The sequence below is a fragment of the Charadrius vociferus genome, unplaced genomic scaffold (assembly GCF_000708025.1).
Source record: "Charadrius vociferus isolate BGI_N301 unplaced genomic scaffold, ASM70802v2 scaffold556, whole genome shotgun sequence".
NCBI classification, from domain to species: Eukaryota; Metazoa; Chordata; class Aves; order Charadriiformes; family Charadriidae; genus Charadrius; species Charadrius vociferus.
The window spans coordinates 471,961-499,116 of NW_009648647.1; the positions used below are offsets into that span (position 1 = coordinate 471,961).

At 44.2% G+C, this 27,156-nt stretch overlaps 1 protein-coding gene across 1 annotated transcript in view; it reads left to right on the forward strand.

Annotated features, from left to right (window-relative positions):
• Positions 1 to 27,156, forward strand: part of TTYH3 (tweety family member 3) — a 44,171-nt gene that overhangs the window by 10,932 nt on the left and 6,083 nt on the right. The window contains exons 3-14 of the mRNA XM_009886431.1: positions 5 to 36; positions 7,495 to 7,606; positions 8,248 to 8,468; positions 9,240 to 9,335; positions 11,695 to 11,767; positions 12,120 to 12,195; positions 19,796 to 19,851; positions 21,126 to 21,218; positions 21,344 to 21,436; positions 22,175 to 22,311; positions 24,302 to 24,478; positions 25,409 to 25,484. Of these exons, the coding sequence (XP_009884733.1) occupies positions 5 to 36; positions 7,495 to 7,606; positions 8,248 to 8,468; positions 9,240 to 9,335; positions 11,695 to 11,767; positions 12,120 to 12,195; positions 19,796 to 19,851; positions 21,126 to 21,218; positions 21,344 to 21,436; positions 22,175 to 22,311; positions 24,302 to 24,478; positions 25,409 to 25,484 (1,242 nt within the window). The remainder of the gene's footprint in view (positions 1 to 4; positions 37 to 7,494; positions 7,607 to 8,247; positions 8,469 to 9,239; positions 9,336 to 11,694; positions 11,768 to 12,119; positions 12,196 to 19,795; positions 19,852 to 21,125; positions 21,219 to 21,343; positions 21,437 to 22,174; positions 22,312 to 24,301; positions 24,479 to 25,408; positions 25,485 to 27,156) is intronic.

A 27,156-nucleotide genomic window follows, 5' to 3' on the forward strand; every position in this document is an offset into this window, starting at 1 on the left:
GGCATGGTGTGTCATCATCGCAACCCTGGTGTGCAGGTATGGTCCATGCCTTAAAGGGATCTTCTCTGTTACTTGTGGTGACGTATCCTGTGTGTGCATTTTCACGCTTGGTATGCTATGCCTGTAGTTAGTTAATGTTGGCAGTAATCCCTCTTTCCACCGCTGTGTATGTATGTTTTAAATATGTGTAATGTATTTTTCTTCCTTTCTACCACTTGCTGAACTACCTAATGGTTTAAGCAATGTGGAAAGGAATAGCTAATGTCGTGCACTTGGTACTTTGCGAATGGTAAATCAAGGACACCGTGTCCTCGGAAGCGTATCGCTCTAAATAGGATGGATAAAGCTGAAATATTTATCAGGTCTAGATGGAGATTTCTTAGAATCTGGTGTCCAAAAAAAATGACTATGTGGGAGAAAAGATTTGGAAGAAAGAGGCACAGTTTATTCTTTTGGGTTTGGAAGTATTGGTGCTTGATTGGAGTGGATGTTTGGTTTTGCAGCCTGTGTAGGACACTGCTGCTTCTCATTATCTGTACCCATGTGCCATCTCCAAGGGTTAGTAGTAATGCTGCTAGTGTCAGCAATGTTTTGTGTTATGACACAGCAATAAAAAGCTTTTGGAGGTGAGGTGAAAAGAAGGGTTGCTGAAAACCAAGAAAAATTAAGTAATTAGTGGAGAACATAGGCAGAAGAAGTTAAAAGGGGAGAATTTACATTTTGGTTGTTTTCTGGGGGTTTTGTTGGGTCGGTTGTGTTTTTTACTCGACACCGATGAGGATCCCATTTCCTAGAAAGTTAATGATGGGGCATCTGAAAGCAGGGACATGTTTGCAAATTTCTGGAAGGAACCTTGAGTTTAGTTTGTTTTGACTTGGGCAGAATGAATACTCTGAGCTCTATGGATGTGTGCCCTGGGATTGAGCACTGTGTTTCTTACCAATTCTAAGCATAATCCTACTCTTCCCCAAGGCTCCAGGGCTCCAGCCCTCCGCAGGGCTGGCAAATCTGGGAGCAGTTCCCTGTTCAGAAAGGCAATAATAGGATGATTGTATTTTTGCAGTGTCTCGTGGCTCACTTTCTGTATTAACCTGCTGATAGGTGGTGGATCTGGTATGTGATCTTCTTGGAGGCGAGCGTGTTTCTTGAAGGCCAGGCTAGATTGTGCTACTAATGCATCTGTGTATTTGTTCTTTTGAGGCACATACTTAAGAGAACAGAAAACCTCTGAAGTACTGGAACAAGCACTGCAGAGCAGACATTATATTGTAAGTTTAGCAGCTGGGGATGGATTTGTGTGAAGAGGCAGGGGCTCAGTGTTGAGGAGGAGAGCTAGTGCACTAGCAAATATTGCCATGCTTTGCTGACTGCAAATAGGTGCCTGGGATGGAAAGGCAAACTAGAAAACAACTTGCAAAGAAGAAATCTCAGCCTCGGTCACCTTTCTTTTTAGTGATCTCAAGAGCTTCAGCTGCATCCATTCTCAATCCACCAAAAGTGCTGTGGTCCTAACCCTTTCTTACAGAGGCTCTAGCTGATGCTATTTATAGTTGTGCTGCTGCTACAGGCTCTTGTTAGCTATTGTTACCCGGCATATGTGTCCAAGACAGCTGCTGCGGAGTGTGGTAGTTGTGTTTGTTTTCAATTGTAGAAAGAGTGAGAAGGAGGTATTCTGCACGTCTCCCAGAGCGTGCATGAGACAATTTAAAGTTGGAAGGTCAGCATATAAATTCTGGTAAACTAGATGCAACTCCTAGTCAAGCCTGCAAACTGGAAACCTACTTAGGCTTCCTCAAAGTGCAAACCATTAGTTTTTACTCCTAGTGTACCATTTATTTTTAAGTATTAAATGCAGGAGTATGCTTAAAACTAAGATTCTACCTGAATCTACAATGATATTGGATGAATATTTGTCTTGACCTTAATTAAGTAAGTTTTAAATTTGCAGTCTGAAGTTGGTGCACTTGAACAGCAGCAGGTTGGTGCCATCGGTGGTGAGTGGGGGTGTTCTCCAAGTGCTGCCGCTCGCCTGCAAAGCCGAGGTCGGTGTTCTGCCCCTCTTAGAGCAGCTGGATGTGACAGTGCACTTGAACCAGTGCCTCTTGGCACTCTGTGCTCGGTGTCTGGCTGGGAATGCAGATACAGCTTCTGACACGCAAGGAATCTAATCTGTGCTAGAAGGAAGTCCCAGTTAGATACCAATAGTTAAAGATTAGTCCACTGGATATATCCTATCCTAGCTGTGCGTTACACATAACAGAAGTGCCAGACAGGCAGGTGCTGTTGTGTTTCAGAGTGATGGGGAATAAGGCTATTCTGAATGTCTGCCTGCAGGCTGACCTGGGAGGGAGTTTGCACTGCCATATGCAAGGGAGGGAGAAGTAGCTTGAATGGTGAAGCAGCGAGAGGTTCCAAACGGCACCTGGTCTGGTCTGTCCAGAGTACCATAAAGGGGACTATTGTTTTCCTAGCTGAGAACTAGTTAAGTCCAGCCATGCCTAGTAGGTGCTTATCTAGGTAGTACTTAATTCCAGAGGGCTGTTTGTACTGTGAATCCTGCTGGGTACTGTGGATCACTGTTTCCTAATAACTTGATATATCCTGCTGAGCAAAAGGGAGAATGCTGAGCCAGCAGGAAGGCATAACTGGTTAACAGGACCCCTCCAACAAAATCTCTCTCTAATCAGTCTTCTCAGTTGCTCTAGCCACAAAGCTACAGGAATGATTTGCCTAGATTGTTCCTTGAACACTTAGCTCATTTCTAGTCCTTACCAATTTTGATTGGTTTCTGTGTATGGGGAATTGTCTTATAAATCATCTCATCCACCAGTTAGGTGACCCTAACTCTCCCAGAAGGTAGCTCAGCTCCGAAGGTGGGTAGGAAACTTCATGGAAAAGCTATAACAGGAAAAAATGGGTACAAATAAATGGTGAAAACTTGCTTTCTCAAGTGCCAGTAATAGCGCTTTCCCCTAGTGTGAAAGTGCAAGGTGGTAATTAGACAGACAAATTAACATTCCTCCTGAGAACATGAAGTCTAAAAAGGGCTCTCCTTATGAAGTTCCTGTAATTAAAGCTGACTTGGTGTAGTTAGATTATTCATTTCTAAGGATGTGATGTGAATGGCTAGTGTTCATCTTCTCAGACTGGTGACTGGGTACCCAGAGGGGTTTTCACTGTGTGTGCGTGGGTATTACAACGGGAGGATCTCTTCACCAGAAGGCATGCATGTACTCTCTGTATCAGATTAACACTCTGCTGTTCATGTATACCTTGCATAATCCAGAAAGCCTTTTCTTGAAGGTCACGTTGCAAGCTAATTTGGAATTACAGTTGTTTATTCTCTTCTGGTTCTTTATTACGGGTGTCCTAAGCCCACATGACTCTTGCATACAAGCAACAGGAAAGCTGTGCTCCAGACTTGAATTTCTTGAGTCTTGCTGAAAAGTGATACTGAAGTATGTGTACACAACGTGCAGTACTTTATATCATACTGTTGAGTCTGTAGGAATATGTAGAAATCGTGGCATGCTGCTCTTCTGTGTCATGTCATGTAATTCTTTGAGGAGCTGGCTTAGCATGCTGTTTCTCTCTAGCATGTTTCTGTGGGTGTGCACCGGTGATGATAGTGTTAATTTCAGGAGTGCAGCGTTTTCTTGGCCTAACATAATTGGGTTTCCTAAAACTTACCAAAATGAGTGAGTAGCCAAGTGGCTTTTTAAATGCAGCATGAAACAGCAGGGGCAACTTTTTTAATGGCCTATAAGAGCTTGGAAGGTTGATTTTTAAGATGCTTATTCAAAAATACGAGTGAGAAAGGAGGGCAGGGGAGAGTTGGGAGTAGTGGAAGCGACAGGAGACTGAGAAAGGTAGGTCTGGGAGGAAGAACTGAGGATGGGACAGTGTGGATTCAGGAGGAGAGAGGGGTGTGTGTGCACTAGGGAGGGGAGTGTGACAGAAGCAAGAATAGCAGAAGTGGAGATGACTTTCCTATAGAAGCGTCAAAAATGCGTTGGAGTATCTTCCAGAGGGTGCTAGGGTGGATAAAAGCTGTGTCATTCAGGAATGCTGTTCTTGTATCCACACTGCGTGACAGAAATGCAGGCTTCCCCATTGGGTGATGTTTTTGTCATCCTGTACTGGGAGATGGATCTGCTGTATCTTAGGCTACAGAGCCTCCTGGGGTTTGTGCAAGAAGCCATGTGATTTGTCCTGACCTCCAGGACTTAGGATGTTGGGTTAAGATGAGTTGATCTATTTTTACTTTAAAAGAATGAGCTTAGATAGAAGGAGCCCCTCTGTTTCCCTGTAATCAAATAAAAGGTAGTTAAAAACTAATGCAAATCCTTAAATCTGCTTTAAACAATAGCAACTTATACCAGTGTGTGTAGGCAGGGATTTGAAACAACTGTTGGATTTAGATGAAGCCAAATGCAAACAGAAAACTAAACAGCAGTGGTTCTCTCCTTCCCCCACCGGCAGTTCCCCCACTGCCTGCCCTCCAGCTCTGCCCCCTCCTCAGGCCCAGCGTGGGTCCGGGCAGCTGCCCCCAGCCTGGGCTTTCGGCTTCGGGGATGGTTTCCTTCCCTCTTTAGCCTGGTAGAAAGGGGAACTGCCACAAAACTGTACAGCTGGCTCCTAGGAGAAGGAATGGCTGTGTAAGTGGCTCTTGCTAGCACAAGGTGTGAATGCAGAGCTGGCTTTGGCTGGGCAGGAATGGAATAATTAATGCTTTATGTGTAGTTTCCATTCAATCTGTGATACGCATGTCTAGAGGAATTTGTTACTTGAATTAAATGGCTTGTATCCCGATTCCTGTCGCTCTAGTGTTTTCTTTCAGGAGTAGTGCCTGTGCCTAGAGGGTTAAGGGCAGCTGAAGCTGTGGTTCACGTGGGGCTGCTGCACAGGAAGCCTCCGAGGATGGCTGCTGGGGTGGTTCTGCTTTGCGTAGGGTAACGAGTTTCAAGCCACTTGCCAGTAATTGCTAGCACTTCCGAAATGGTACCTTTGACTAAACTAGCTAATATACCTAGCTGTGCTGCATCTTTAAGGACAAGATGACTGCTGCTAATTCACAGTGCTGTTTCTGAGTCTTTTCCACCAAAACAGTGCTACTGTGCTGGGAATACTGAGAGCCAAGCAGCAGGTTTTGGGCACTTACCAAGTCTTTGCTGAAAGAATAGGCTTCTAGTAGCTGTAACAGACTGAATAAAAATCTCTTGCCAATTAAAAGGGTCAGATCTGCATATGCAGTGTTAAGAATGTTCTGGAATTTATTTGGTGTCTATAGTAGAAACAACTCTTAAAGTTTTCTGCTGCTCAGGAGAGTGAAAGGGTCTGTCTGAATTTGTTTGCTCTGATAAGACAAGGGGAAATTCAAGCCAGAGGTTTGTAATTGCCATGATGAGATGCTGAGTTGCCTTATCCTGGGCATAGCTCTGGATCTGTAACTTCTCTAGTTCAAGGAGCATGGGATGTGTATGTCCTTTTTTTATCCCCCCCACCTCTGTGCATCCTAGGCATGCGTTATCAAGCTCTGATAATCGCTGCAACTAGGGAGGAATGCAGAGAGCTTTTCTGCCTTTAATTATCAGCATCACTTGCATTAGGAAAATGTTTGAGGGATGCTGTTTATGAAGAGGCTGATTTCTCGTATTAACACTAAATAGTAAGAGCCTGCTGCCTCTCTTCCTGTATATGATGTAGGCTGCCTACTGTCCCTGGAAGACTCTTCAGCTGAGGCTTTCATGGGCCAAGCTCTCTATAATTGATGGAGATTCAATTGTTGGAAAAAGCATGAGGCTGACACAGATTTTCATAGTGGATCCGCTTCCAGTGCATGATCTTTGCTTCTATTTCTTGTGTCAGGAGAGAGTAAAATTGCAACCAGGTGAACTATATTGTTCCGCTCACTTTTCCTGAAGCGAACTAGGTGATCTCTAGAGGTCCCTGCCAACCCTGACCATTCTGTGAATGAGCCCAGAAAAGGAGGGACGGATGCTGTCCTCTTGCAGGAGAGGAGTGAGGGCAGAAACAGTCATTTGGACTGCAGATTGATGTACGTGCCAGAGCAAATCTGTGCAAGGGTCTTTTATCTAGACAAAGCCCACTCTGGCCTGCCTGCTTGGGTTCATTTCCAAGCTGGGTGGTGATGGTGGTGAAGAATGCCTAACATCCTTTAGTGACCCTTCCTATTAAACAAAGGCGCTATGCTTACTTGTTCTGAAAGCTGTTGTTTGGCTTGTTCCCTTCCTCTTTTATTCCTCCTTCAAACCAACTCTGTGAGGGCAGTGCTATAACCCAAGCACAAAGTTGTTGTGAAGAAACTAAATGTTTCTTCCAGAATAACTTCAGATTTACACCAAACTCACCACTGCCACCTTGCTTTCCACTACCACAAACACAACCTTGGTGTCTTGAGAACCTTCCCAGAAAAGATCCTGGGTGCTCTGAAGCTAAATATGATAGGAGAGTAGGAAATTTGTATCTTGGTAGTGTTTGCTTATACCTGTAATACCCCGAGTTTAGTTGTGTTACCTTTTTACAAGTTCTTTCTTCCTCTATTATTAGGAAAAATGGGCTTGGGAAGAGGAACTGTGAGTTCCTGCAGCGATGTCTTGATAGAAGAGGTATTGCTGACTTGCATGAGATAATCTCCTGCTTGCAACTCATCTACAGGATCTTCCTCCTTTAAGTGAGGCTTAAGCTAATATGGTGTACTTCATAATTGGGGCAGGCTGATATGTGTGGACAGTTATTGCAAATCAGCTGATAGGTGGTAATTTGCTAAGCAGCTGGAGTTGAATTGTATCTGCAAGCTTGAAATTCGCTTGCTTTAAAAATAAATAAGGCTTTTGTCCCACTAAGTTAAGCCTTTCTTCCCAGTACTCTAAATCAGTGTGACACAAATGCTTCTAATGGGAAGATAAATCAGGATAGATGATGTTCATAGATATTTCACAGTGTAGAGAAGAGGGCATGGATAATGTGCCTAGAGGAACCACCACCATGGGGAAGTAGTCAATGCAAGCTCTTTGTGTTCTTCTTTTAAAAAATGTAACGAAACAATGTGTATTTCATGTCCAGGGAAGGCATGTGTCTCCCGACACAGCAATGGTAGCTCCTGTAGGAGCCACCGGAGAGCTGCTTGGCTGGCTGAATTTCTGGTTGCCCATGGCTAGATCTGAATTCCTGTTATTGTGTCATAAATGAAAGATACATATGGAGAAGAGATGATGTTCTGCTGTTCATCATATGGATGCTATATGGAGAATTGGTGGCTGTATGGAAAACATGGGCGAATGTTTACAGGTGAATTTTTTTAGTGGTTGCTGAGGAGCTTGACTACGCTGACTACCTTTGTGGAGGCGCATGGCTTCCCTTTCTGTGGAAAGTCCTGATGTGACTACAAAGGCTGCTGTAGCAGTAAGTTACGTGTTACATAGCTTGCCTTTTAGCTCTAACTCTACCTTTTCTTGCTTGGTTTCTCTGCAGTGCTGGAATTGCTGTTGGCTTCTATGGGAATGGAGAGACCAGCGATGGCATTCACCGGCTGACGTACTCGCTACGCCATGCAAACCGCACTGTGGCAGGTGTCCAAGACCGGGTAAGCACTAGAGGAGACACGCTAGCGAACGGGGAGTGTGCGAATGAGCAGACTTGCTCAGCACCTCTTCTCTTGAATCTGGCTGTGCCTGTGTCTCTCTTCTTTTTTGTTAGTTTCTGGGCTTAGAGATGTGCTAAAATTTCCGTTAATGGAGTGGTGCTTTCTTCAGCTCTTCTAAAAATATCAAAGCAAACACAGCTTGTTAAATGAAGTCTTCTCTTTGCTAGGTCTAAAAACAGCTTCTGATCAGCACTCTTCCACACCCAGAACAGGAAGCAGGCCAAAGCAGACAAGTCTCTTAGTAAAATCTATCATTTTAGTACAATCAGTTGTTGCTGTACTAGCTCTAATTTCATGGTATCATTCAGCAACCCTGATGGCTGCAAAATGTGTGCGCGTGTTAAAGACTCAGCTGAGTTGCCATCATAGGACTACTTGCAAACAATCTACTTTATAGCTGTTTATAAGTTGCTTTTGAAGGGTAAGCAGTCTGAGCCTCTTAAGACAGAGGACTAGTAATCTGGAAGCTGTCTGTAATTTGCTAGTAAGTATGAATCCTCTTCTACTTTCTTGACTTCCTGTCCTCCAATTACAGTGTTTTTTGTTGGTTTTTTTTTTCCTTTCTCTTGCCCATACTATAGGTACTAGATACCGCAGTGGCCCTGAACCAAACAGTGGAACCAAACTTGCTCATCCTGGAGGAGATGTTCACGAAGCAGACTGACTACCTGCATGTTATCCAGAAACTGCAAGGTCTCTTGGATGATCTGGTCAGGCAAACAACTGAGATCCCCTTTTGGAAGAATGAAGAGCTATCTCTGGAGGAGCTGGCAATTCAGATTGACCTCTATGACTGGTACAGGTGTGTAGCATGCTGTAGTGTAGTGGTTGTAGAGTCTGTTTTGGTCTATTTTGCAACAACAGTGTGTGTGTTCTGGGTGGCTGAGCCAAAGGTTCTATCTATTTCTGCAGGTGCTCTTGGCCCACCCAGCTGACTTGTTTCTTACAGCAAACTGCATCCAGTCTGAATCAAAATGCATGACATGTTTCTGTGATTATTACCAGCTGAAGGGAAACTTATTTTCAATGTACAGAATCTGTAGCTTGTGTTCTAACACTGGGGAAAAAGCAGCCACAGAGATAGCTACTCCTGTGTCCTAATAAGTGCACTGTAGTTGTATGACACATAAACTAAATAGAGTGGAAAACTGAACTAGTTCCATATGTTAACACCATACCCTTACATTCCTTTTTATTAAACTTCTTGAATAAAAAATTGCATCCAATGTATTCCACAAAAGAAAACATCTATCCACACATGTGGAATAACTGAAGCATGTTCTAAAAATGTCTAGGAAGTTCAAGAAGCTGCAATGCCTGTTCTTCACCTGATGCTGTCCAGTTGTGTTCTCCACAACTGTGTATGCTGGGCATGTTGTGTACAATGCTTTTACCTGCCTTGATTCCAGACCCAGCAAATATCCAGAACTCTCTGGAGATTAATCATTAGTGGTGGCTTTTACCTGAAGAAAAGGGCTATGTTTTTCCCACAAGTCACACTAGCTTCTTGATCTGTGCCTTTTATATACCAGTTTTCCTTTGCAGATTATGTGTTGGGGTTTTTTTGCTGCAGGTGGCTGGGATACCTGGGCCTGCTCCTGTTCCATGTCCTGATATGTTTGCTGGTGCTCTTTGGGCTCATCAGAAACTCCAGGGCCATTCTTATGGGGTAAGTCCTGACCCAGGCACAGTGCATGAAGGTCGGTCAGCTGAACGCAAGTGCCTGCTAGTTTAAACCTCCATTGCTTTTGCATCAAAGACAAGGAGCTCACCTGGGCAGTCTGCCTTTTGCTGGGTAGCATTGGTAGCCTCTGCTGGGAGATAGTAATGTGAGCATCCTCCCTTAAATTTACAGGCTTTAAAAATCTCCTTTTAATTCTCTAAAGTTGTGAAGGCATGTGTTTGTTGGATGATAAGCACTGAATTTGTCTACACACCTTGGTAGCATGCCTTTTGTGTCACGATCTGCTCTTGTTTACCTTTGGCTGTCACACCTGAAGAAATGTTAAACTGAGAACAAGCAATGGTTTGTACAGTTATGAGGAGGAGTCTTGTTGCCATGGTACTGCAATATTAATGCATATCTATTTCTAAAAAGCACTGCGAATACTGCCATGTTCAGGCCCCATTACAAGGAAAAATATTCCTTTCCATATCTTGTAGCTTGGTTTAGCTTAGCATATTTGGCAAAGATGCTCGTATCATAAACACAGTGACAGTTTGACAACTGACATGGCCAAGAGTTTATCCTGGTACGTGGTGATGCCGTTAATAATTGGAATGCATATTCAGATTTATTATTTGCCAGATGACTTCATACCTGGCAGGTTATACAGACAAAAGTCCAAGTCTATGCACAGATGGTAAACCCAGGGTTTAAATTAGAATCTCATTCTCTGTTAGCCAGAAGTTCATATTAAGGCATTCCCCAAAGGGAGCACATGGCATAAAGAAGCAAGTGTGTCACAGCCAAGGAACATGGTGAAATGCCAGTTTTAGATCTTTTAGCCAACCAATCAGTTACTGACCCAGTCATCTTCATTTAAAGTAAAACAATAAATGTGTCTGATTACCATGCTCAGCTGGAAGCACCAAGTCATGTTGTCCTTATGTCACAAAACCACAGAACCTTGCTGATCCATGGCTGATAATTTTTGCATCCATTTGGAAAAAAGCATAATAAAGTCTTCAGCTGTCGTATTCCAGAGTGGTGCACAGAGGTCAGTCTGGTGAAGCCCCATTATTTCTGCAAGATGACCCACATATCTACTCACAGAATAGGGATTACTCAGAATTAAAATAAGTTTGTAAACTGAGGGATAAATCTTTTTTTTTCTTTTTTAAATGTAGGCCCATAGATTTATTTTTTCAAGGCTCTAGTCTTCAATGAGACAAATGTAGCAGAAAAGAGATATGTCCCTTCCTCACAGAGGTGCTTGCACTAGATTTGAATAAAGAATATCTTGGGGTTTGTTTTTTTTTTTTTTTTTTCCTGTGTTTCAAAGCCTGAAGGAAAAAGCATTCCTGAGAGAGCAAGACAGTGTCCCTTTACTTTGAAGATAGGCATGCATAAAACGAAACTGCTTATTAGTCTGCATCCCCATACCTGAGGGAGCTGAGGAGCACTTTTGCCTGAGTATCTCTAGTACACATACTGACAGCAAAGGTGAAGAGCTAATGTGCTGGTTGGAGAAATGCAAAAGCCTTTCCCACTGATGTGTGCTAGCTGAGTATCACTGAGACCACTGCTCTGTCATCCCTCTGCCTTGTGTCTGCTTGACACTAGCAGACACTTCCCACTATTTCTGTCAGTAATGAGGTCCAGCTGTCAGAACAAAACTTTTAAATCTGCGCAGAGATGCACTCACGTGGCTGTGGTAGGCACCTAAACTGTTGCTCTGAACTGTTTGCCTGCAGGTGACTGTCTTTCTTCTGGGGCTATGTGGGATGCTTAGGTGCTGTTCAGATGCACGCAGCCTGGAACCAAAGTCAGGTGTCCTAACACAGGCTGAGTGTTCCCTCCCACTGTCTGTAGCTGTGCAGTGCTTACACTTAAGCCCATTTAATCTAGAAACAGGATAGATTTGGCCGGTTTTGTATCAGTATGTTTTGGGGTGGGTTTTTTTGAGATATTTTTCCTTTGAATCGCTTTGGACTTAGAAAGTAAAGCTCAGTGTGGGGATAGTGGAGGCGATGGGATTATAGTCATTCATCTGCCAATCTGCCTTCCCTACGGCTACCCCTGTGTCTTTGGCTTCCCTGCTAGAAGCAGGGTGAGACTTCGCTTCCACCCTCTTCTTCCTTCCCCTGCAGCCCCAGGGCCAGGTAGGGGGGGAAGCGACAACTGGACATAAACTTCTCTGGTTGCTGCTGTCTGCAACATGTAAAATTGAATGGTTTATGTGAAGGTACAGTGGCTGATAATTTTTAGGGTTTGGTAATTGCTTTGGACTCCAAATAATACATCTTGTGAAAGGATCTGCTTGAAATCTGTGCTTCTACATCTGCCATCTGTCTGTCTTCCACAGGGTGTGCTTGCTTGGGGTGTTTGCCCTGATTGTCAGCTGGGGATCCCTGGGTCTGGAGTTGGCTGTCGCTGTGGTAAGTGGCTCTGATCCAAGTCCCGTTCACCCTTTGCTGCAGGTTTATCTGACAGGAGATTAATGTTACACTGTGCCTGTTTTATAGCGCATCTTGTTCTAAGTAGCTGTCCTAGCAATTTGCATCTATGAAAAGTACAGAGCTCCTCCTTCCTCCATGGTGTGGTGCACTAGTTAGTAATCCAGCACTGCTGCGGTTGTGTAAAGCAGTGCTAGTGGGGATGACGATGGGAGACTTCAGCATCTGAAACCCCCCGACAGTAGAGTGTTCCCTGATGTTAACCTGGCTGAACTGCTCTTTCATACTGCTGTTCTTTGATATTCCTTTTCCCTTTTGTCTTGCACCTATCTAGGGCTCCAGTGACTTCTGTATTAACCCAGATGCTTATGTCTCCAAAGTGGTTGAAGAGAATGCAGTGCTTAGTGCTGGTAAGTGCTGGAACTGACTTTGGCATGGGGTACTGCGGCCCCGGCTGTCACACAGGAGCATGGCAGTGGCAGAGAACTTAAGGCATAGCTTGGAACAGGGGAGCTTGCATACAGTGGGAAAAGCAGATGTGTGTGGAGCTCTGGAAAACCAATGTTCTTCCCAAAGAAGCGTTTATATGCCACTCAGAAGTGCACGTGTATGCTTTCCTTTGCCAGAAGAGCTCTCAAAATCTTTCTTCTGTCTTGGCCCTTAGGTGAAAATAACTGATAAGATGGAACAGAAATTCCTGGATTATTTTTATTTGCATTTAGTGTAGCACTCTTGAATCTTGTGTTCTTCTCTAAGTGACAGAACTGCAGCAATAGCAGTGTGCAGTTTGAGTTGTCGTTTTTTTAAACGTGCTTTTGGGTTGATATTCCTGAATTTAGAATACTTATTTTTATATGTGTTATCAACAAGCATACATATATTTTCTTTTAATGATGGTTATAAATAAGATTCTCTTTAAAGCTAATTTAAAGGGTAAACAAATGGAAACAGCCAGAGGAGTATGAATTTCCTGTTCCATTACGAATACAGTATTTTGACTGCTCTGTTTATCCTGTTCCATTTAAAGCAATATGCCTGCATCACAGTGGCATCCAGCAGAAGCACTGATGGATTTTGGGTTTGTGGCTCCTCATTTAGGCTGAAGTGGTTGGTGAGATGAGGGATGACTCCAGTTTGAACCTCGGGGTGGGGAGCGGAGCGGGCAAAAGTGGCTTTCAGAACTGTGGCTTTCTCCTCCTCTCCCCCTGATAGTTCCTCTGTATAGTTCTGTGTATGATAAAGCATAAATAAGCAATGACAGTGACTTGCAAAAGGAGCCACTTGTGGTTTTCCTGGTTCTTATTTAGTGGAATCGGAGAATCTTTGCCTTGTGTACAGAAGGTCTAGTGTATGGCTGTGTACTTAGCCAAATGCTGCCTCTTACTGTGCAACTGACAGGAAATGAGGTATGTAGCTGTGGCTGAGGATGTGGGGATTGGAAGCAATAAGAAATGTTTATGTCTGGAGGCAGAATGTAGTATAAAAGGCTATGTATGCTTGATATGACCACTCTACAGCTTATTTTTGGGATGTTGTATTTCTTGGTTTCCTGGGATGGAGAGGATAGAGCCAGGCAGCTCCTTTTGTAACAAAGAAATACAATACGGGAAGAGAATGAGTGTTTAACACCATGCAAGATGAAAATCCTCTCTCGGCTGTGAAGGTGATGAAGATGTGGCTTCAGGTACCAAGCTAGCCTCCTTGTTTTTCAAGGAGGCAAACAGGTCAGTGAGGCAAAGGGGAAATATCTGATGCTGATGCTGGCTGTGTGCTGTAATAATGTGATAACCCAAATCAGCTCTGGAGCATGTTTGATTAGATTGACCCTGGGGAAACAGAAGAAATGCCCCTTCGTGCTACTTCTGTTTCAGTTGTCCTTGTCTGCTTGGCTCCTGCAGTTTTTGTTAATCAGTATCATTCATGTAGAGGCTAACGGTGAGTGCAGGACTGACATTCCTGTCCTTCCTCCTGTTTCCCCTGGCAGGGACAGTCACCTCCCCCGGGTGAAATCAGGCTCTGTTCTGGCAGCACCACCAGTTATGACAGTTGTTAAGGCTCCATAAATAACAGTGAATGGGTCTAAGTGAAACACTGAAGAGGAGGAAGAGCAGGTGTTGTCACAGGCCTGAGTTGGAAGGGTGGCCCCTTCCGTGGGCTGCTGGTGTGTCAGCTCCCTGCTGTTAGGCAGCCGTTGAGCATTCGTGAGCGCCTTTTCCTTTTTTTCAGAAGGAAATCAGTCTAACTTCTGAGCCTGCCATCGCACTAGGCAGCTGGTTGGGACATGGTTGAATGTTCTGCCTTCCCATGTGGATATTCACTGCTGTGTCATACTTTGTGATCAGGAAGCTACAGAAATAGCTCTTGGTCCCCAATGTCGGGACTGTCCTGGGCACCTGAGCAGGAAGGAAAATCACAACGTGAGGACTGCAGTGTGGCACTGCTCAATGACACTTTAATCACAATGTCTCTTTAGAAACATGTTTGCAAGTCCGAAATGAGTGTTGGTATCCCTTAATATGCTTGACTGTAGATTGTAGCAGCTGCTTTGTGATCAGTTGAGCTGTACATACAAAGAGTGACGAGCTCAAGGAGACAGGGCTGGCAGCTGGGAGCAAGTATCGATGCTGTCCTTGGGGAGGGAGCTGCCCTGTTTGAAAGCTCCCAGTTCTAGTGCACAGACTCTTCATGATCTCTGGTTTGCTGCCTCTGCCCTGTGGGTGATGCTCTCCAACATCAACAGCAGCATAGACAGATGAGGCCGAAACACGCCAAGACTGCTCTGGCTAGTTTCACCACAGCATATCTGACTGTGCATTTTTTTCAGTTAAGAAAAGAGATGACTAAGAGGGTGCGAGTGGGTGGAGGGGCTCTCAGTTCATCTGTGGAAGAAGAATCCATTGGGAGTTACCGTATGCGTAGGAATCGCCTTTACCTTGGGAATCACTTGAGCTGAATTTGGGCCAACAGGGCACTCGTGTTTTCAGTCTTGCCTAGGTGTCTGCTTTTGGCCAGTGCTGGCATATGGCATGGTAGGCTAGGTGTTGCCATCTATTTTTAAGGATATAAGAACAAACAGGTAATCTTAAGAAGCTTTATAGTGCTGGGTCAATTTTTCCCTTTAATCACTACTTTTACTTGATTTGGTTTTTTTTAAATATAAGATGATGTAATATTTCCAGCCCTATGCTCTGGCATTCAGACTAGGACTGAATCATCTAGGTTTGCATATTTGCAATGCTGTTTTGGAGGTGGTGGTTATAGGAGTTTTCATAGAAAAATAACTGTGGATACTGGGCAACTAGCATGTTAATATTCCTGTTTGTGTATTAATTGTTGTTTGCAAATCTAAATAGAATTAATGGAGCTGAGAATAATCTGATTAAGTGCATTATTATTGTTGTCATGTTTTCAGCTGGAGAGGGAATTGTCTATGTTTTGTACGTAAAATCTGCTGCATTAAAGAAAGGAGGGGGAATGGGGGGCAAAGCCTTAATGCAGGTTTCCTGCAGAAGGAGAGACTTAAATCATTTTGCAGAAGAGGCTGACATATGTGCCTAACTCGCCCAGTGTTCATTAATTGAGATAAAGCCAATGGAGTTGAACAGTGGCTGTATAATCGGCTCCTGCTGCTCGTAAAAAGACTTGGTGCAGCCAAGACGTTTATTTTCAAAGCAGGAGGCCATCTTCTAGTATCATTCTTTTTTCATTGATATTACGTTATTGTCAGATGACTTACTGCATAAAATTAAATAAAAAGGCACAATCTGTCTAAACAACGGGAAGAGCTTTCTCCAGATTCTCTTACTGGAAATCTGCGTGGTGAATAGACACTTCCTTCATCTGAAGGAACTGCAAGCCTCAGGGGATGGATAATGGAGCCTTTTACCTCCAGTCCCGCCAAACTGGTCAGGCTGGATGCTGAGACTTTGCTACTCAGATATAAGCAGCAAGCATTCCTGTCTTGTGCGGCCTCCTAATTGGCCTCTCACTGATTCACTCTCATCTTAGAAGGCCAGAGCTGAATGCAACAGAGGACTGGCACTGCCACCACCTCCAGTTCCTCTGGAGAAGTAAGGTCAGGACAAAAACCTCACATGGGGCATCTGGTGGTTGCACAGTTATTACTTGAGCTCAGCAGGCACTGCAGAAAAACTTTGCCTGAAGAAGTGCATTCAAGAATCCTGCTGAGCTGATGTCGGCGTTGAGATGCTGCATGGTGTTGTTGGACCCCTGATTAGCAGAAAGCTTTGCGTGGAGGATGTGGGATGGCTACAAGCTCTTTGCTGACAGCTTGCAATGACTGATTTTACCAGTGCAAGAGTAGCATATGAGAGAAATATAAATGTTATGCAGATACCTCCCTTTGCTGTCAGACTGTTGCTGTAGGGGGAAAAAAAATTCCTGGTGGGGAACGTGTTACCTGGGCAAGAAAATCTGGCCAAAAGTCTTCTTCCTTTGACACCACAGGTGATATACTTCAACTTTCTCTGATGACTGAACCCACAGAGACAGTCTCATCTGGCTGTATATGTAAAATGCAAGCTGCTTAGAGAATGCTCAAGTAGAGATGAAGGGCTGGGAAAAGCTGTACTAGGTGTGGGGATTTATTTTTTTTTTAAACTAGGATCTATTTTCTGATTGCTCTTTACCCTACAGACCTTCTCACTGCCTTCTGGCGGGTGCATAATGCCACTTTTGCATTTCAGCTGGGCTTTGAAGTGAATAGTAAGTCTCCATGGTTGCAGAAGCAATAAGTAGTTCTAGCAGCTGAAGCTGTCTTTAGTAGGCAGTTCTACTTTCCTTTCTAGGAAAAACAGACTTTGCAAAAATAAAGCATTTTGGGTAGTTCCCTTTCTTGCCTTCTGCTCCCACACTGCCTGTGCACCAAGAGCGTGGGTCAGGGGGATTGCTGCTAGCAACAGCAGGCATAGGCAGCTGCAAATGTGACCCTGCCTAACCCTTCTATGAACTAAAACGCCTAAAGGCCGGCTTCAAAAATCGGATCCAACCTTCAGGAATTTTCCGTGAGAGGAAAATGCATTGGAAAGATAATTATAGAAAGAAATTGCCTGGAGCTGTTACAGAGTGCAAATGATGGGTTAGTATAGCTGTATTTTGGACAGAAATGTGAGATTTGGTGTTGTACAGGGTAGCATCCACCAGATATAAAGCTGATGAAAGTGCCTCCTGCTCTTTCCTCTCTCCCATCCTGGTAGTATAGAGGCAGGGGTCATGCTCCTTTTAATTTCAAGGCTTTGCAGCACAGGATCACTTTAAGGCAGCTTCACTGCCTATTGTAGCTTTAGTTTTAAAGCACCACAGCTATTAGCACGCTGGGTTCAGTGCAGGGCAAAGCTGCTCCTGCCGGCTTTGCCATTTTGGAAAGCACATTTTATGTACAGAGTTTCACACTTGTCAGCCGCAAAGCCAGCACTACCACAGTGAAGCCGTGTTGATCCTGCCTTCCAGGGTGAAGCAAGGGAAGCAGTTATTTCACTGTACTCCTTTTCACTTTGCTTGTAACCGGCAATCTTTATCCTGGGCTTACAAGCTGCAAACTAGGATGATATTGGGACCTCTCATCTGTAATCTGCCCAGGAGGGATGATCCAGAACGCCCTGAAGAAATGTTTCTGGAGCTCTGTGTTAGCAGTATGTCACACCACTTAATGCACCTACAAAGGTGATATAAACTTGATAGCACTGTGGGAGACTAAAAGAAACTTTTATTTTAAAGCAACAGACCACTAAATAGGCGATGAGATCACAGCTCCTTTAGGTCACTCTATGTGATACTGTGGATTACTGTTGCTCTGCTGTTCTCTCAGCACAGGTGCATTTTAACCCATTTTTCCTTAGCCATTGAGCGCGATTTATGAGCCAGGGAGGAGCAGTCCTTTCCTTGGCTCAGTAGTTGTGGACAGTCGTTTGTGTGGTCTGAAAGTGAGGCACACAAAGCAATTCTTGCTGCCCCCTTATCTACCCAGATTTTGCTAGTTGCTTTTTAGAGGCTTGGATGGGGAGATGTAAGTCATCCCAGAGAAAGAGTCGGTGGGGGGGGGTTGATGGAGCAGCTGGCAGAAGCTGCCCCAAAGTAGGCTAATGAATTATAAATAACAGCTGTCAGGTTGCATTGCCAGTGTGCAGGAGCTGACAGTCTGTGGTGTACCACTGGGTCTCCAGTGTGTTGGCTTGCCGAAAGGTGCATTCAATATTTATGGGAAGCGCAGCAGAGTCAGGATACAGGCAGGTCTGCTTCCTTCACAGCTCCGCTCGCTTGTGGTTGTGCCTTTTGCTGATTTCTGAGTTGGGACTGATTAGAATACCTTTGCAGCCTGGAATATACATTACTGAAAGTCACAGACAGAAGATTAAAAAGAATGGAGAAAAGGATGCTAGTCGGGGGGAAATGTGCAGAGTGTATGTGTGTTTTAGGGCTTTTGTCATCTTTACCAAGCAAAAATCACCCTTGCTTTTGCTGAGCTGACACTCTTCCGTTCATCTGAAGAGGAACTGTAAATGTTTGAGAAATGATCTAAAAGTATTCGGATGATCAAGTATTTCAGAGCTCCCTCCCTCCATAGCGTTATTGAGAACGGCAGGGGAAAGCCTGATATCTGTAACTTGTGCGTGCTGGCAGTTGTAGTGTTATGGAGGGCTCATGAAGGCACCGGGCTGGTTTCATACACACTTGAATGAGGAGAAATAAATATGTGTCTTCAAGCCTGGAAATAAGTGATGCTGCTTTCAGAGCATTTTAGCAGTCTTACCTGGAAGTTTGAGTGTGTTTCTGCTGTACTGTGATTGCTGGGAGAGCTATGCAGTACCAAGACTACCTTTGGGCATGTTACCAGCAAATGATCTGAGGTCTCTTAAACGGATAATATGTTGCTGTTATCCTAACACATGGTAAGAGCTTTCTTTCCTGATCAAATCTTCAGTATTGACTCCATACCAAAAATACCTTTTTTGCATAAGTCAAAAGAAGGATGCAAAACAAATAACGTACACTCTTTTTACTTGGAGTCTCATTAAAGCTGCCTAATCAAAATTTAATTGTGTGCAAGTGACACCCATCATAAAACAGACTATTTATTTGTTCATCACTAATATGTGTCAGAAAGACAAGAACTTCTTGTCGTCCATCCATTTCCGTGCGTGCTTTCAAAGTGATACCATTTTTAGGAAATAACATTAGTGAAAGTTATTATTTTCTTGAATTAGGAGGACTTTCTCAATTTTTTCTACAGAACACTGTCTAAAACCAGTCTCTCCTTGAACATTACAGAAGAATCTCCAGTTGTAAAGATGTCTTTTTTTCCCTTTTTTTCTTTTAAATGCATGGACTTGTACATTTAGTAAGCAGTATATTCAGCGTTGTGCAGTAGCACAGGAATGTGTATATGCACCTCCTTTGGCCCAACAACATGCTTGCACAGGTATTTTTGACAGCAGCCTGTATTTATATCACCACTACTACCTCTCCTATGCTAATATTTTTGTGGCTGCGTATTGACCTGGCTGGTGAGCTGAACTGGCTGAAAGTTGAGTGTCTCTTTGTTACATGCCCTAGGCAGCAGTCTGTGGTTGCTTTCAGTGACTATAGAATGGTATTCTGACACTTAGAAGTTGCAGAAATTAAACATGCAGTTGGATTTATCCGAGACTGAGGTCTTGTCTTATGTTTATGCTGTGGACAGTGTTGACCTCTGAATAAAACTTTTTGGATGTTTCATCTAACTATGTGCGTGGGGCAGCCCCATTGCCTTTTGCTGTTCACAAAAAAAAGTAAGTCAATCTTTCTTTTCTCCCCGAAGGCAGCTTACATCTTTCTCTAGTGCCATCCATGCACTGTAATCCTACATGGAGAGAGGGAAGTGATTTTATGTATATTGCATTTTCATTTTGTGTATTGCTTTCAGAACTTAACACTTCCCTTGTGGCAGTCATAAAATACTGCAAAGCTGGAACAACGTATGTAGCATAACTTTCTTTTCTTTTGTCTTTGTAGATACTCTCCGCTATTACATTACCTGCAGTGCTGGATACCCCAACCCTTTCCAGCAGGTGAGTGTAAGCATCCTAGCTCTCTTCATCCCTTCTCTGAATCCTGCAGGGTATTGGTTAAAGGCTTTTGATGCCAGCATGCAGCAAGTTGTTAGCTTTAGGGAGAAATCTGCCTGTTGGTAAAGCTTTGGTAGCTACTTTCCAGCTGTGAAAGAGGTGGTGCATTCATTTAGTGAGCAGTTTTTTCCAACTTCATCACTACCTGCATAGCTTCAGGTCCAGGATGCCCTCTTAGAAGGGCCCATGTGTGATGTGGTGAAGATCATGGCTTTGTTCATGACACCTCTGTTTACATGGCACTCTTAAAAGAGCAGCAACGTGGAGACAGAGCACCCACAATTAATGCCAGGGTGGGAAACAGCATACTTGCTGCTTTGAATTATTTCTTGCAGGTTCTTTTGGGTTAAGCAGTGGCAACACTCCACTCCCAAAATGCAGCCACTTCTGTGGGTGAGGGAGTGATTCTCACATACGCCTCTTAAATCCCTTGGATGTTGAAGGGTTTGTATCCTGAAGTATAAATGTGAGTCATTATTCTTTTGTGTGGGGGCTGAGGAACAGCACCTGGGCCCATCCCAAACTTTGTCGTATGTATCAGAGGCCAGAATGAACCCACACCACCCACCATTTGGCAGACACCAGCTGCTTCACCATTTATATTTAGGATTTTTTAAATCTTGTCTTCCTCTGTTTTAAAGGGTGGGGTAAGAACACTTCAAGCTGTGGTATGATGCACCGTTGCCATCTGTTGCATTTCTCGTTGCTCAGCATACTCTGACATGCTATTGCATGTGAAATTCCCATGGATGCTTTAATGGGACGAGAAGGCTGCACCCTAATACAAACAACTCCTAGTGTTGTTTGTATTGCACCACAACATTAAGTCTTTCTCAGCCATCTGATTTAATAGAAAAATCCAGCTGTGCTCAGTGGTGAGAACCTGAGTGCATTGTGTCTTTTTTTCCTTCTCTATCCTGGAGCTGGCCCCAGCTGCATAGATGTTTTTGTGTGCATATGTGTTTTGTGTTTTTTTTTTTTTTCCTCTTGGTTCTTTTCTTTCCCTCTTCTTTCTGTCTGTACTTCTCCCAAGTTGGTAAAAGTCAAACTTAACCTTATTGCAGCTGCACCCATGTCAGTTGAGACATCCTTAACTTGTACCATTCATACAGATGATGCTTCAATATTTGGGAAGTAGGATTTAAGTCTTTTCCCAGGAGTTCCGTTGGTTCATGTGGCCTGAATTGCTGAAACATTGCATGTTTTGTGTTGAGCAGAAGCTGTCAGGAAGTCACAAGGCTCTGGTGGAAATGCAAGATGATGTTATGGAACTCATGCGGTCAGCAAGCAGAGAGCACCCCACCTCCAAGGTAACTCTCCTCAGATTTGCTCTCCCTGTGCATTCTGGCTTCCCTTACCTTGGGCTTGTACAAAGCCCAAGATCAGCTCCTGCTAAGCCATTTCCTTGCTGTAATCACTAACTTGTTGCTTACAGGAGTATCTTACTCGGATTCAGGAGGTTTTAAATTCAACAGAGATCAACTTACAGCAACTGACAGCTTTAGTAGACTGTCGGAGCCTGCATTTGGTGAGTACTCAGTAACTGGGCTTGAGGTAAGAAAGAGCAAAGGGGGTGCAGAGCCTGTAGCATACTGATTATTTTGGAGTTTCAAATCTCTGTGCCAAAACAGTTTACAACAGCTTCTACTGATTGACTCCAGCAGAAAGGAGAATGGGAACTGGGATCAAGTGAACTTTCTGTTTAAAGATCAACATAGATAACGTGCCTTTATACATCTACAAGCTGTAGTCCTAAGGTTTCGGGGGCCTTCAGGGCTTTTTTCTATAGCACATAGCTAGTTGCCTTTCCTGTGGAGTGGAATGCCTTATAGCTGCAGTATAACATTGCCTAACTGTTGCCCTAGCTGCAGCCCTGGAGGCAGAGAAACAGATAGTCCATGCTTGGGTTCTTGGGCAATGGGACATAGTGAGGGAGCTCAGAGAGGCTCAATGAGAAATGTGGTATCTTAACTTGGGTGGATAAGCTTGCCTTGGCTTTTTTTCTTCCTTCTCTCTCAAAGTCTTATTATGTGAGGTTGAAAATATTTCCACATCTAAATCCAAGCTGGGCTTTGTGAGGGGAAATAAGGGTTAGATCAGTTATGAAAAACATTTGAGGTCCCTGAAAGTAAAATAGAAATATGCTCTGGAAAAGGAACTACCTTCTCAAGTTGTTTCAGAGAGCGTAGTTCAGGGGAAGGACTTCTGAATTAGAGCTTAATGTTAACTCTCTAGTGATCAGGAAACTGTTCATTTCTCTCTCCAGGATTACGTCCAGGCTTTGACGGGCTTTTGCTATGATGGAGTGGAAGGCCTCATCTACTTGGTTCTCTTCTCCTTTGTCACAGCCCTCATGTTCAGTTCCATTGTGTGCAGCGTCCCACACACTTGGCAGCAAAAGAGGTATAGAGAGGGTTTAGATCCTGTAGCGTTGTAAAGCTCTTTCCTAATGAAGACTGGCTATTGGATTTGTGCCCATGAGCATATGGAGCTCTTTCCCGTATGATCCCAGGAGTGTGAGGGATGAGGCTTTATAAGCACAGGTCCAACAGAAAAAAAAAAGTTGGCTTTTGCTCTGGCTGCGGTTAATATTTACATCTGAACCTCATTGCACTGGAATACCATATGCGGAGTATTCAGTACACTGTATGACTGACTATGAGTCAAGTGAGAGATGAATGATTATAGCTGTAGAGAGAAGTAATGCTTGAATTATGTGCCATCTCTGTAAAATACCTATTCTCTTGCATTGCTTTGAGGCGTTTGTTCAAGTACGGGGAAGAGAATTGGAATGAGAAGCAGTTCACACTTGCCTTTTTGGCTTTGCTCACACTGGCGCAACTGACTTGCATAGCTAATAGAAACCAGGAGCTGTCTTGTTGGCAAGAGCATGGGCAGACGAGATACTTGCAAATTGGTGGCAATCATCTAACAGCAGACTTGTTTGGAACTGGTATTAATGATGGTAACCAGGCTGATCAGCAAGTCTTGAGCAAACCTTTGCTTCACTGAGTCGCTGCTGCACCACATGTAGCTATTAAAATAGCTTTGAGTTTTCTGTTCTTGCAGAAGAGCAGTAGACTGTGCAGCAAAATCTCTTCTGTGGTCCTCAAACATGACTTGTGGTCTAAGCCCAGGCTCAAGGTTCAAAGTAAAATGGAACATCCTGAACAATAGCAGGAAGCCAGAGCCCGCCAGGCCTGCAGTGCCCAGAGAAAGCCTTGGGAAATGCGTCAGAACAGCACTTAAGAAAATGGCTGGTTTCCTTACCTCTTCCACATGCAGCTGCAGAGGCGGTATCAGGAAGAGAATGTAGTCTGCCTGTTTGAAGGAGAAAGGCTTACCCAGCGTTATCTCTTGTGCCGCCTTCCATGCAGGCTGCTGCCTGCCCTGCCAGCCCCAGCAGGCTCAGGCGGCTGCTGTGAACTGAAGGATTCCCTCTTGCATTCCCCGGAGCACCATTTCTTCCTCTGCCTCCCTCTGGGAGGTGGAGGGTGTCATACTTCATTGCCTGTAAGAGACTGTGCAGGCTGCAATTCCCTGAATAAATCTTCAGTGCCACCTTGTGGTGCAGAAACTGCAGCTGATATTTGGGATGTTTTACCGATGTCCATGCTGTCTCCCCTCAGCAACGGTGTTTCATGTAGATGGCTTTACTAGCTTTGTCAAGTGTCGCTAAAATAGATTTCAAATCTTGGTGCTTCATCCCATAGTTAGGGATCTAAAATAGTAATGTATATTACATAGGAGGGATAAGAGAATACTATGGGAAGGGGGGAAAGAACCATCTGGCAAACTGGCTCTGCTCTGCATTAAAATGGATTTAAAATCCTGGCATTAATGAGCCGAGAGAGCTTCCAGACACAAACGTTGCAACCTAATCTCTGTAAAGACTTCTGAGATTTTGTGAGAAGCTGAAGCAGACCCTTTGTAACCAGAATGGGAGTTCAGAGAAGTCTACAGAGAATTATCCTTGAAAGTTCTGGGGACATCACTACGAGAAATGGAAAGACATGGATTGCAGTGTTGAAGGATGCTTCCTGTGGGGTGCATGGCACTACATCCCCACTGCCTCTCTTTTACTTTTTTAGAGTGCTGTGTGTTTCAGGATGTGTGTCCATCCTTTGGTTGTATGACTGTGCTGTCTGCCAAGCCCTGAGAGAAGACCGTAGGGGATCACACAGTGTAAAAGTCCAGATGGTATCTGTGGGAGGTCTGAGTCACTGTGGTGTAGGCTGTGTTTGACACTGCCACCCTGAGGCATCCCAAATGGGTATAAATGTGGAGGTGTGGAAGATGGTTGGGAGGTTCCTAGGATTACCATGTTTTCCTGCAAACCCCACATATTGGGTAATTGTAGGGTTCTAGGAGGAACTTTTTCTCCTTCTTGCAGAAGCTCAGATGATGATGGGGAAGAAGAATCAGCTGCTCAAGGGAGTAGACAAACACACGATAATCTTTACAGAGTGCACATGCCCAGCCTCTATAGCTGTGGGAGTAGTTATGGCAGTGAGACCAGCATTCCAGCAGCAGCACACACAGTCAGCAATGCTCCCGTCACAGAGTACATGTGAGTATCCCAACACGAAGGCTGTATTGCGGCTTGTCCAGGTTGCTTCGCTCCGATTTCTGTTGTTGTGAAGTGCTGTGAGGCTGGCACTTCAGACCAAGCAGTGGAAATGATAAAGGATTTTGTCCAAAGTGTCAAAAAGGCATGTTTTCTGATTGGCATCTACTGGGAGAATAGAATAGCTTAAATGTGCTGCAGTAGAAGGAGTTGTGTTAGACAGCACGCTCCAACATACAAACAGTTTGTCCTGAGGGATTTAGAAATTCATCTAGAGAAAAGTAGTAGGAAAGTATTGTCTGGGCTACTTATCACACAGTGATTCTGATCCCCAGAAGACTTAATTCTTCAGACAGAGCAGTTTCACCAGAAGATTTTTTTAAGCCTCCTGAGAGACTGAGAGCCAAGTAAAAACCTGCAGGCTCCTTCCACAATATTTGCAGGCAGCTCTGACATCTATTGCAGTCTGGAGCTACTAGTCCAGGTGGGATCTTTAGAACTTTCTCCAGAAGTGCCTAACCCTGATTGCACTTGGACTACCTTCAGGGCCCATCTTTTTGGGGCTGGCGCATAATTTTTTTTTCTTCCTGTTAGACTTTGTCCTCATTTTATCTCCATTTCTGCAGCTTGGTAGTTCTCACGCTGCAGGAAGGCAGATTTTCACAGGCACCTATTTTTAAAACACTTGGCATGATTCAGTGTGGGCCCTTCTGAGTAAGAGGGTAAAGATAGTGCTTAATCTGAGGAAAATAATGCTAGTTTTGTGCCCTTGTCTGAAAAAGGGGAACCCACCTGGCCTGTAAGAAAAGCTTTGAGCGAGACTGACCAGTAGTTCTGGGGGTGCATATACTCTGTCCCATGTCACTGTCAGAGACCTTCCCCACAGAAGTGTGACACGTACCCCCTGTTACCATGTGTGTCTTCCTTTCCTAGGAGCCAGAATGCAAATTTCCAGAACCCCCGTTGCGAGAATACCCCGCTCATTGGCCGGGAGTCCCCACCTCCCTCAGTAAGTCTCTCTTTACTGCTCCTCTCTGCTTCAGCCACTTTGGGGAATCCACGTTTACCGCTCCTGTATACTCTCAAGGGAGCTGATTGTGCAGCCAAACACAGGATCTGGCCCATAAATGGCAGCAATTTGAATAGACAAGCCATGTCTCACCTGCCATGGGGAATAAAACCCCGCTGTGCGACTTCGGACATTGCACATAAAAAGAATAAAACTCAATCTGTTAACACTGTTAATCCTATGGGCCCAGTCCTGCCACCACTGAAGTGCATGAGTATCTTGGTGGGTAAAAAACAGGATGATTCACTTGCATGCAGTGTACTTGCTATCTGTGGCATTGGTTCCTCAAGTTTAAAATGAAACTTGTTAAAACAGTAAATTCAGAGTTATTGCTGAACCTCTCTCCTTAATCTGTCCTAAAGGGATGGTAGGATGAAACCTGTATTATTTTTTTGTTGAGGTTTTTTTTTTTTAAATCTTTCTTTCACAACTGTTTTACTTTCTTTACAATCTATTTTTTGTATTTAATTTCCTATGGAGGAAAAAAACAACCACTTTCATGGAAGGTTTTGGTATTTGGACTGGCCTGATAGCCTGATAACCATTTCTGTGTGCTGGATAAAACACGGGCTTGCCTTTGTGTACATGTAAGAACTAGATGAATCTTGCCCTCCTTCACAGCATCCTGTAGCCTTACAGCAGAACTTGGAGAACATGCCTTCACAGTGCTCACTAACTTGGGGGTGTGAATACAAAGGATGACTAGTAGCATGCTTAATCAACCAGTCTTCAGGTATAGGTAAAGAAAATACTCTCTCTGGTGCATGGTTCAAATATACAGGAAGGGGAAGAAGAGTAAGTTGGAGGATGAAGGAATAGGAATTGTGGTGGAAAAGAGGACATCACATTCATGTTTTCACTTCAAAATGACCAGCTCATCTTGCGGTAGGAAAGTGGAAAAGTGGAGAGTTGATCCTTGTCTCTGTACTTGGCCAAACCTCTTCAACCTTCACGAAGAGTGTTCCCTGATCCCTGGTTGGTACTCTGATCGTAGCCTCTGGTAGCGTTACCTGCTCTCAGCAACGAGATGGTCCTCGGAAGCACTGACGTGTTGCACACCAGTACAGTGTGGCAAATGCTTTAGTGCTGGCATTTCCTATTGAATGAAGGGCACTGTCCCTCTGATACTGCCAAGGCACGTGTTCATTCAGCGTGTGTAGACCAAGGTCCTGCTTCCCCTTCCCCTACAGCTCTTCTGCTTCAGAGAAAGCACACTCCTTTCTGCAGGGGATTTAGTTGTGCAAGAAGTTCTCTGGTTCTTCAGTAGCTGTTTGTGTTAATACCCGGGGGGGAATCTGAGTCCTGGTGCCTTAGGCTGGTTTCTGACAGTAGATAAAGATGAGGGTTTTTTAACTTCAGAGACATCAATATGGGCTGTAGGGAAGCACGGGAGTTGGAGGAGCAGAGTGTGGCGTTGCTTATATAGACAAGGGGACCTTCTCCCCAGACAAGGCAAGGAACAGGCTATAAGATGAATGTGTTTTCTGGAGGATCAGCCTGGTAGTAGACAGGCAGTGGAAAGAAGAAAAATACTGTCTACTCTCTTATTGGCAGGCAGCAGGGAAGGGGGCTTTTCTGTGATTTTTTTGTCTTCAGGGCTCTCCATACCAGG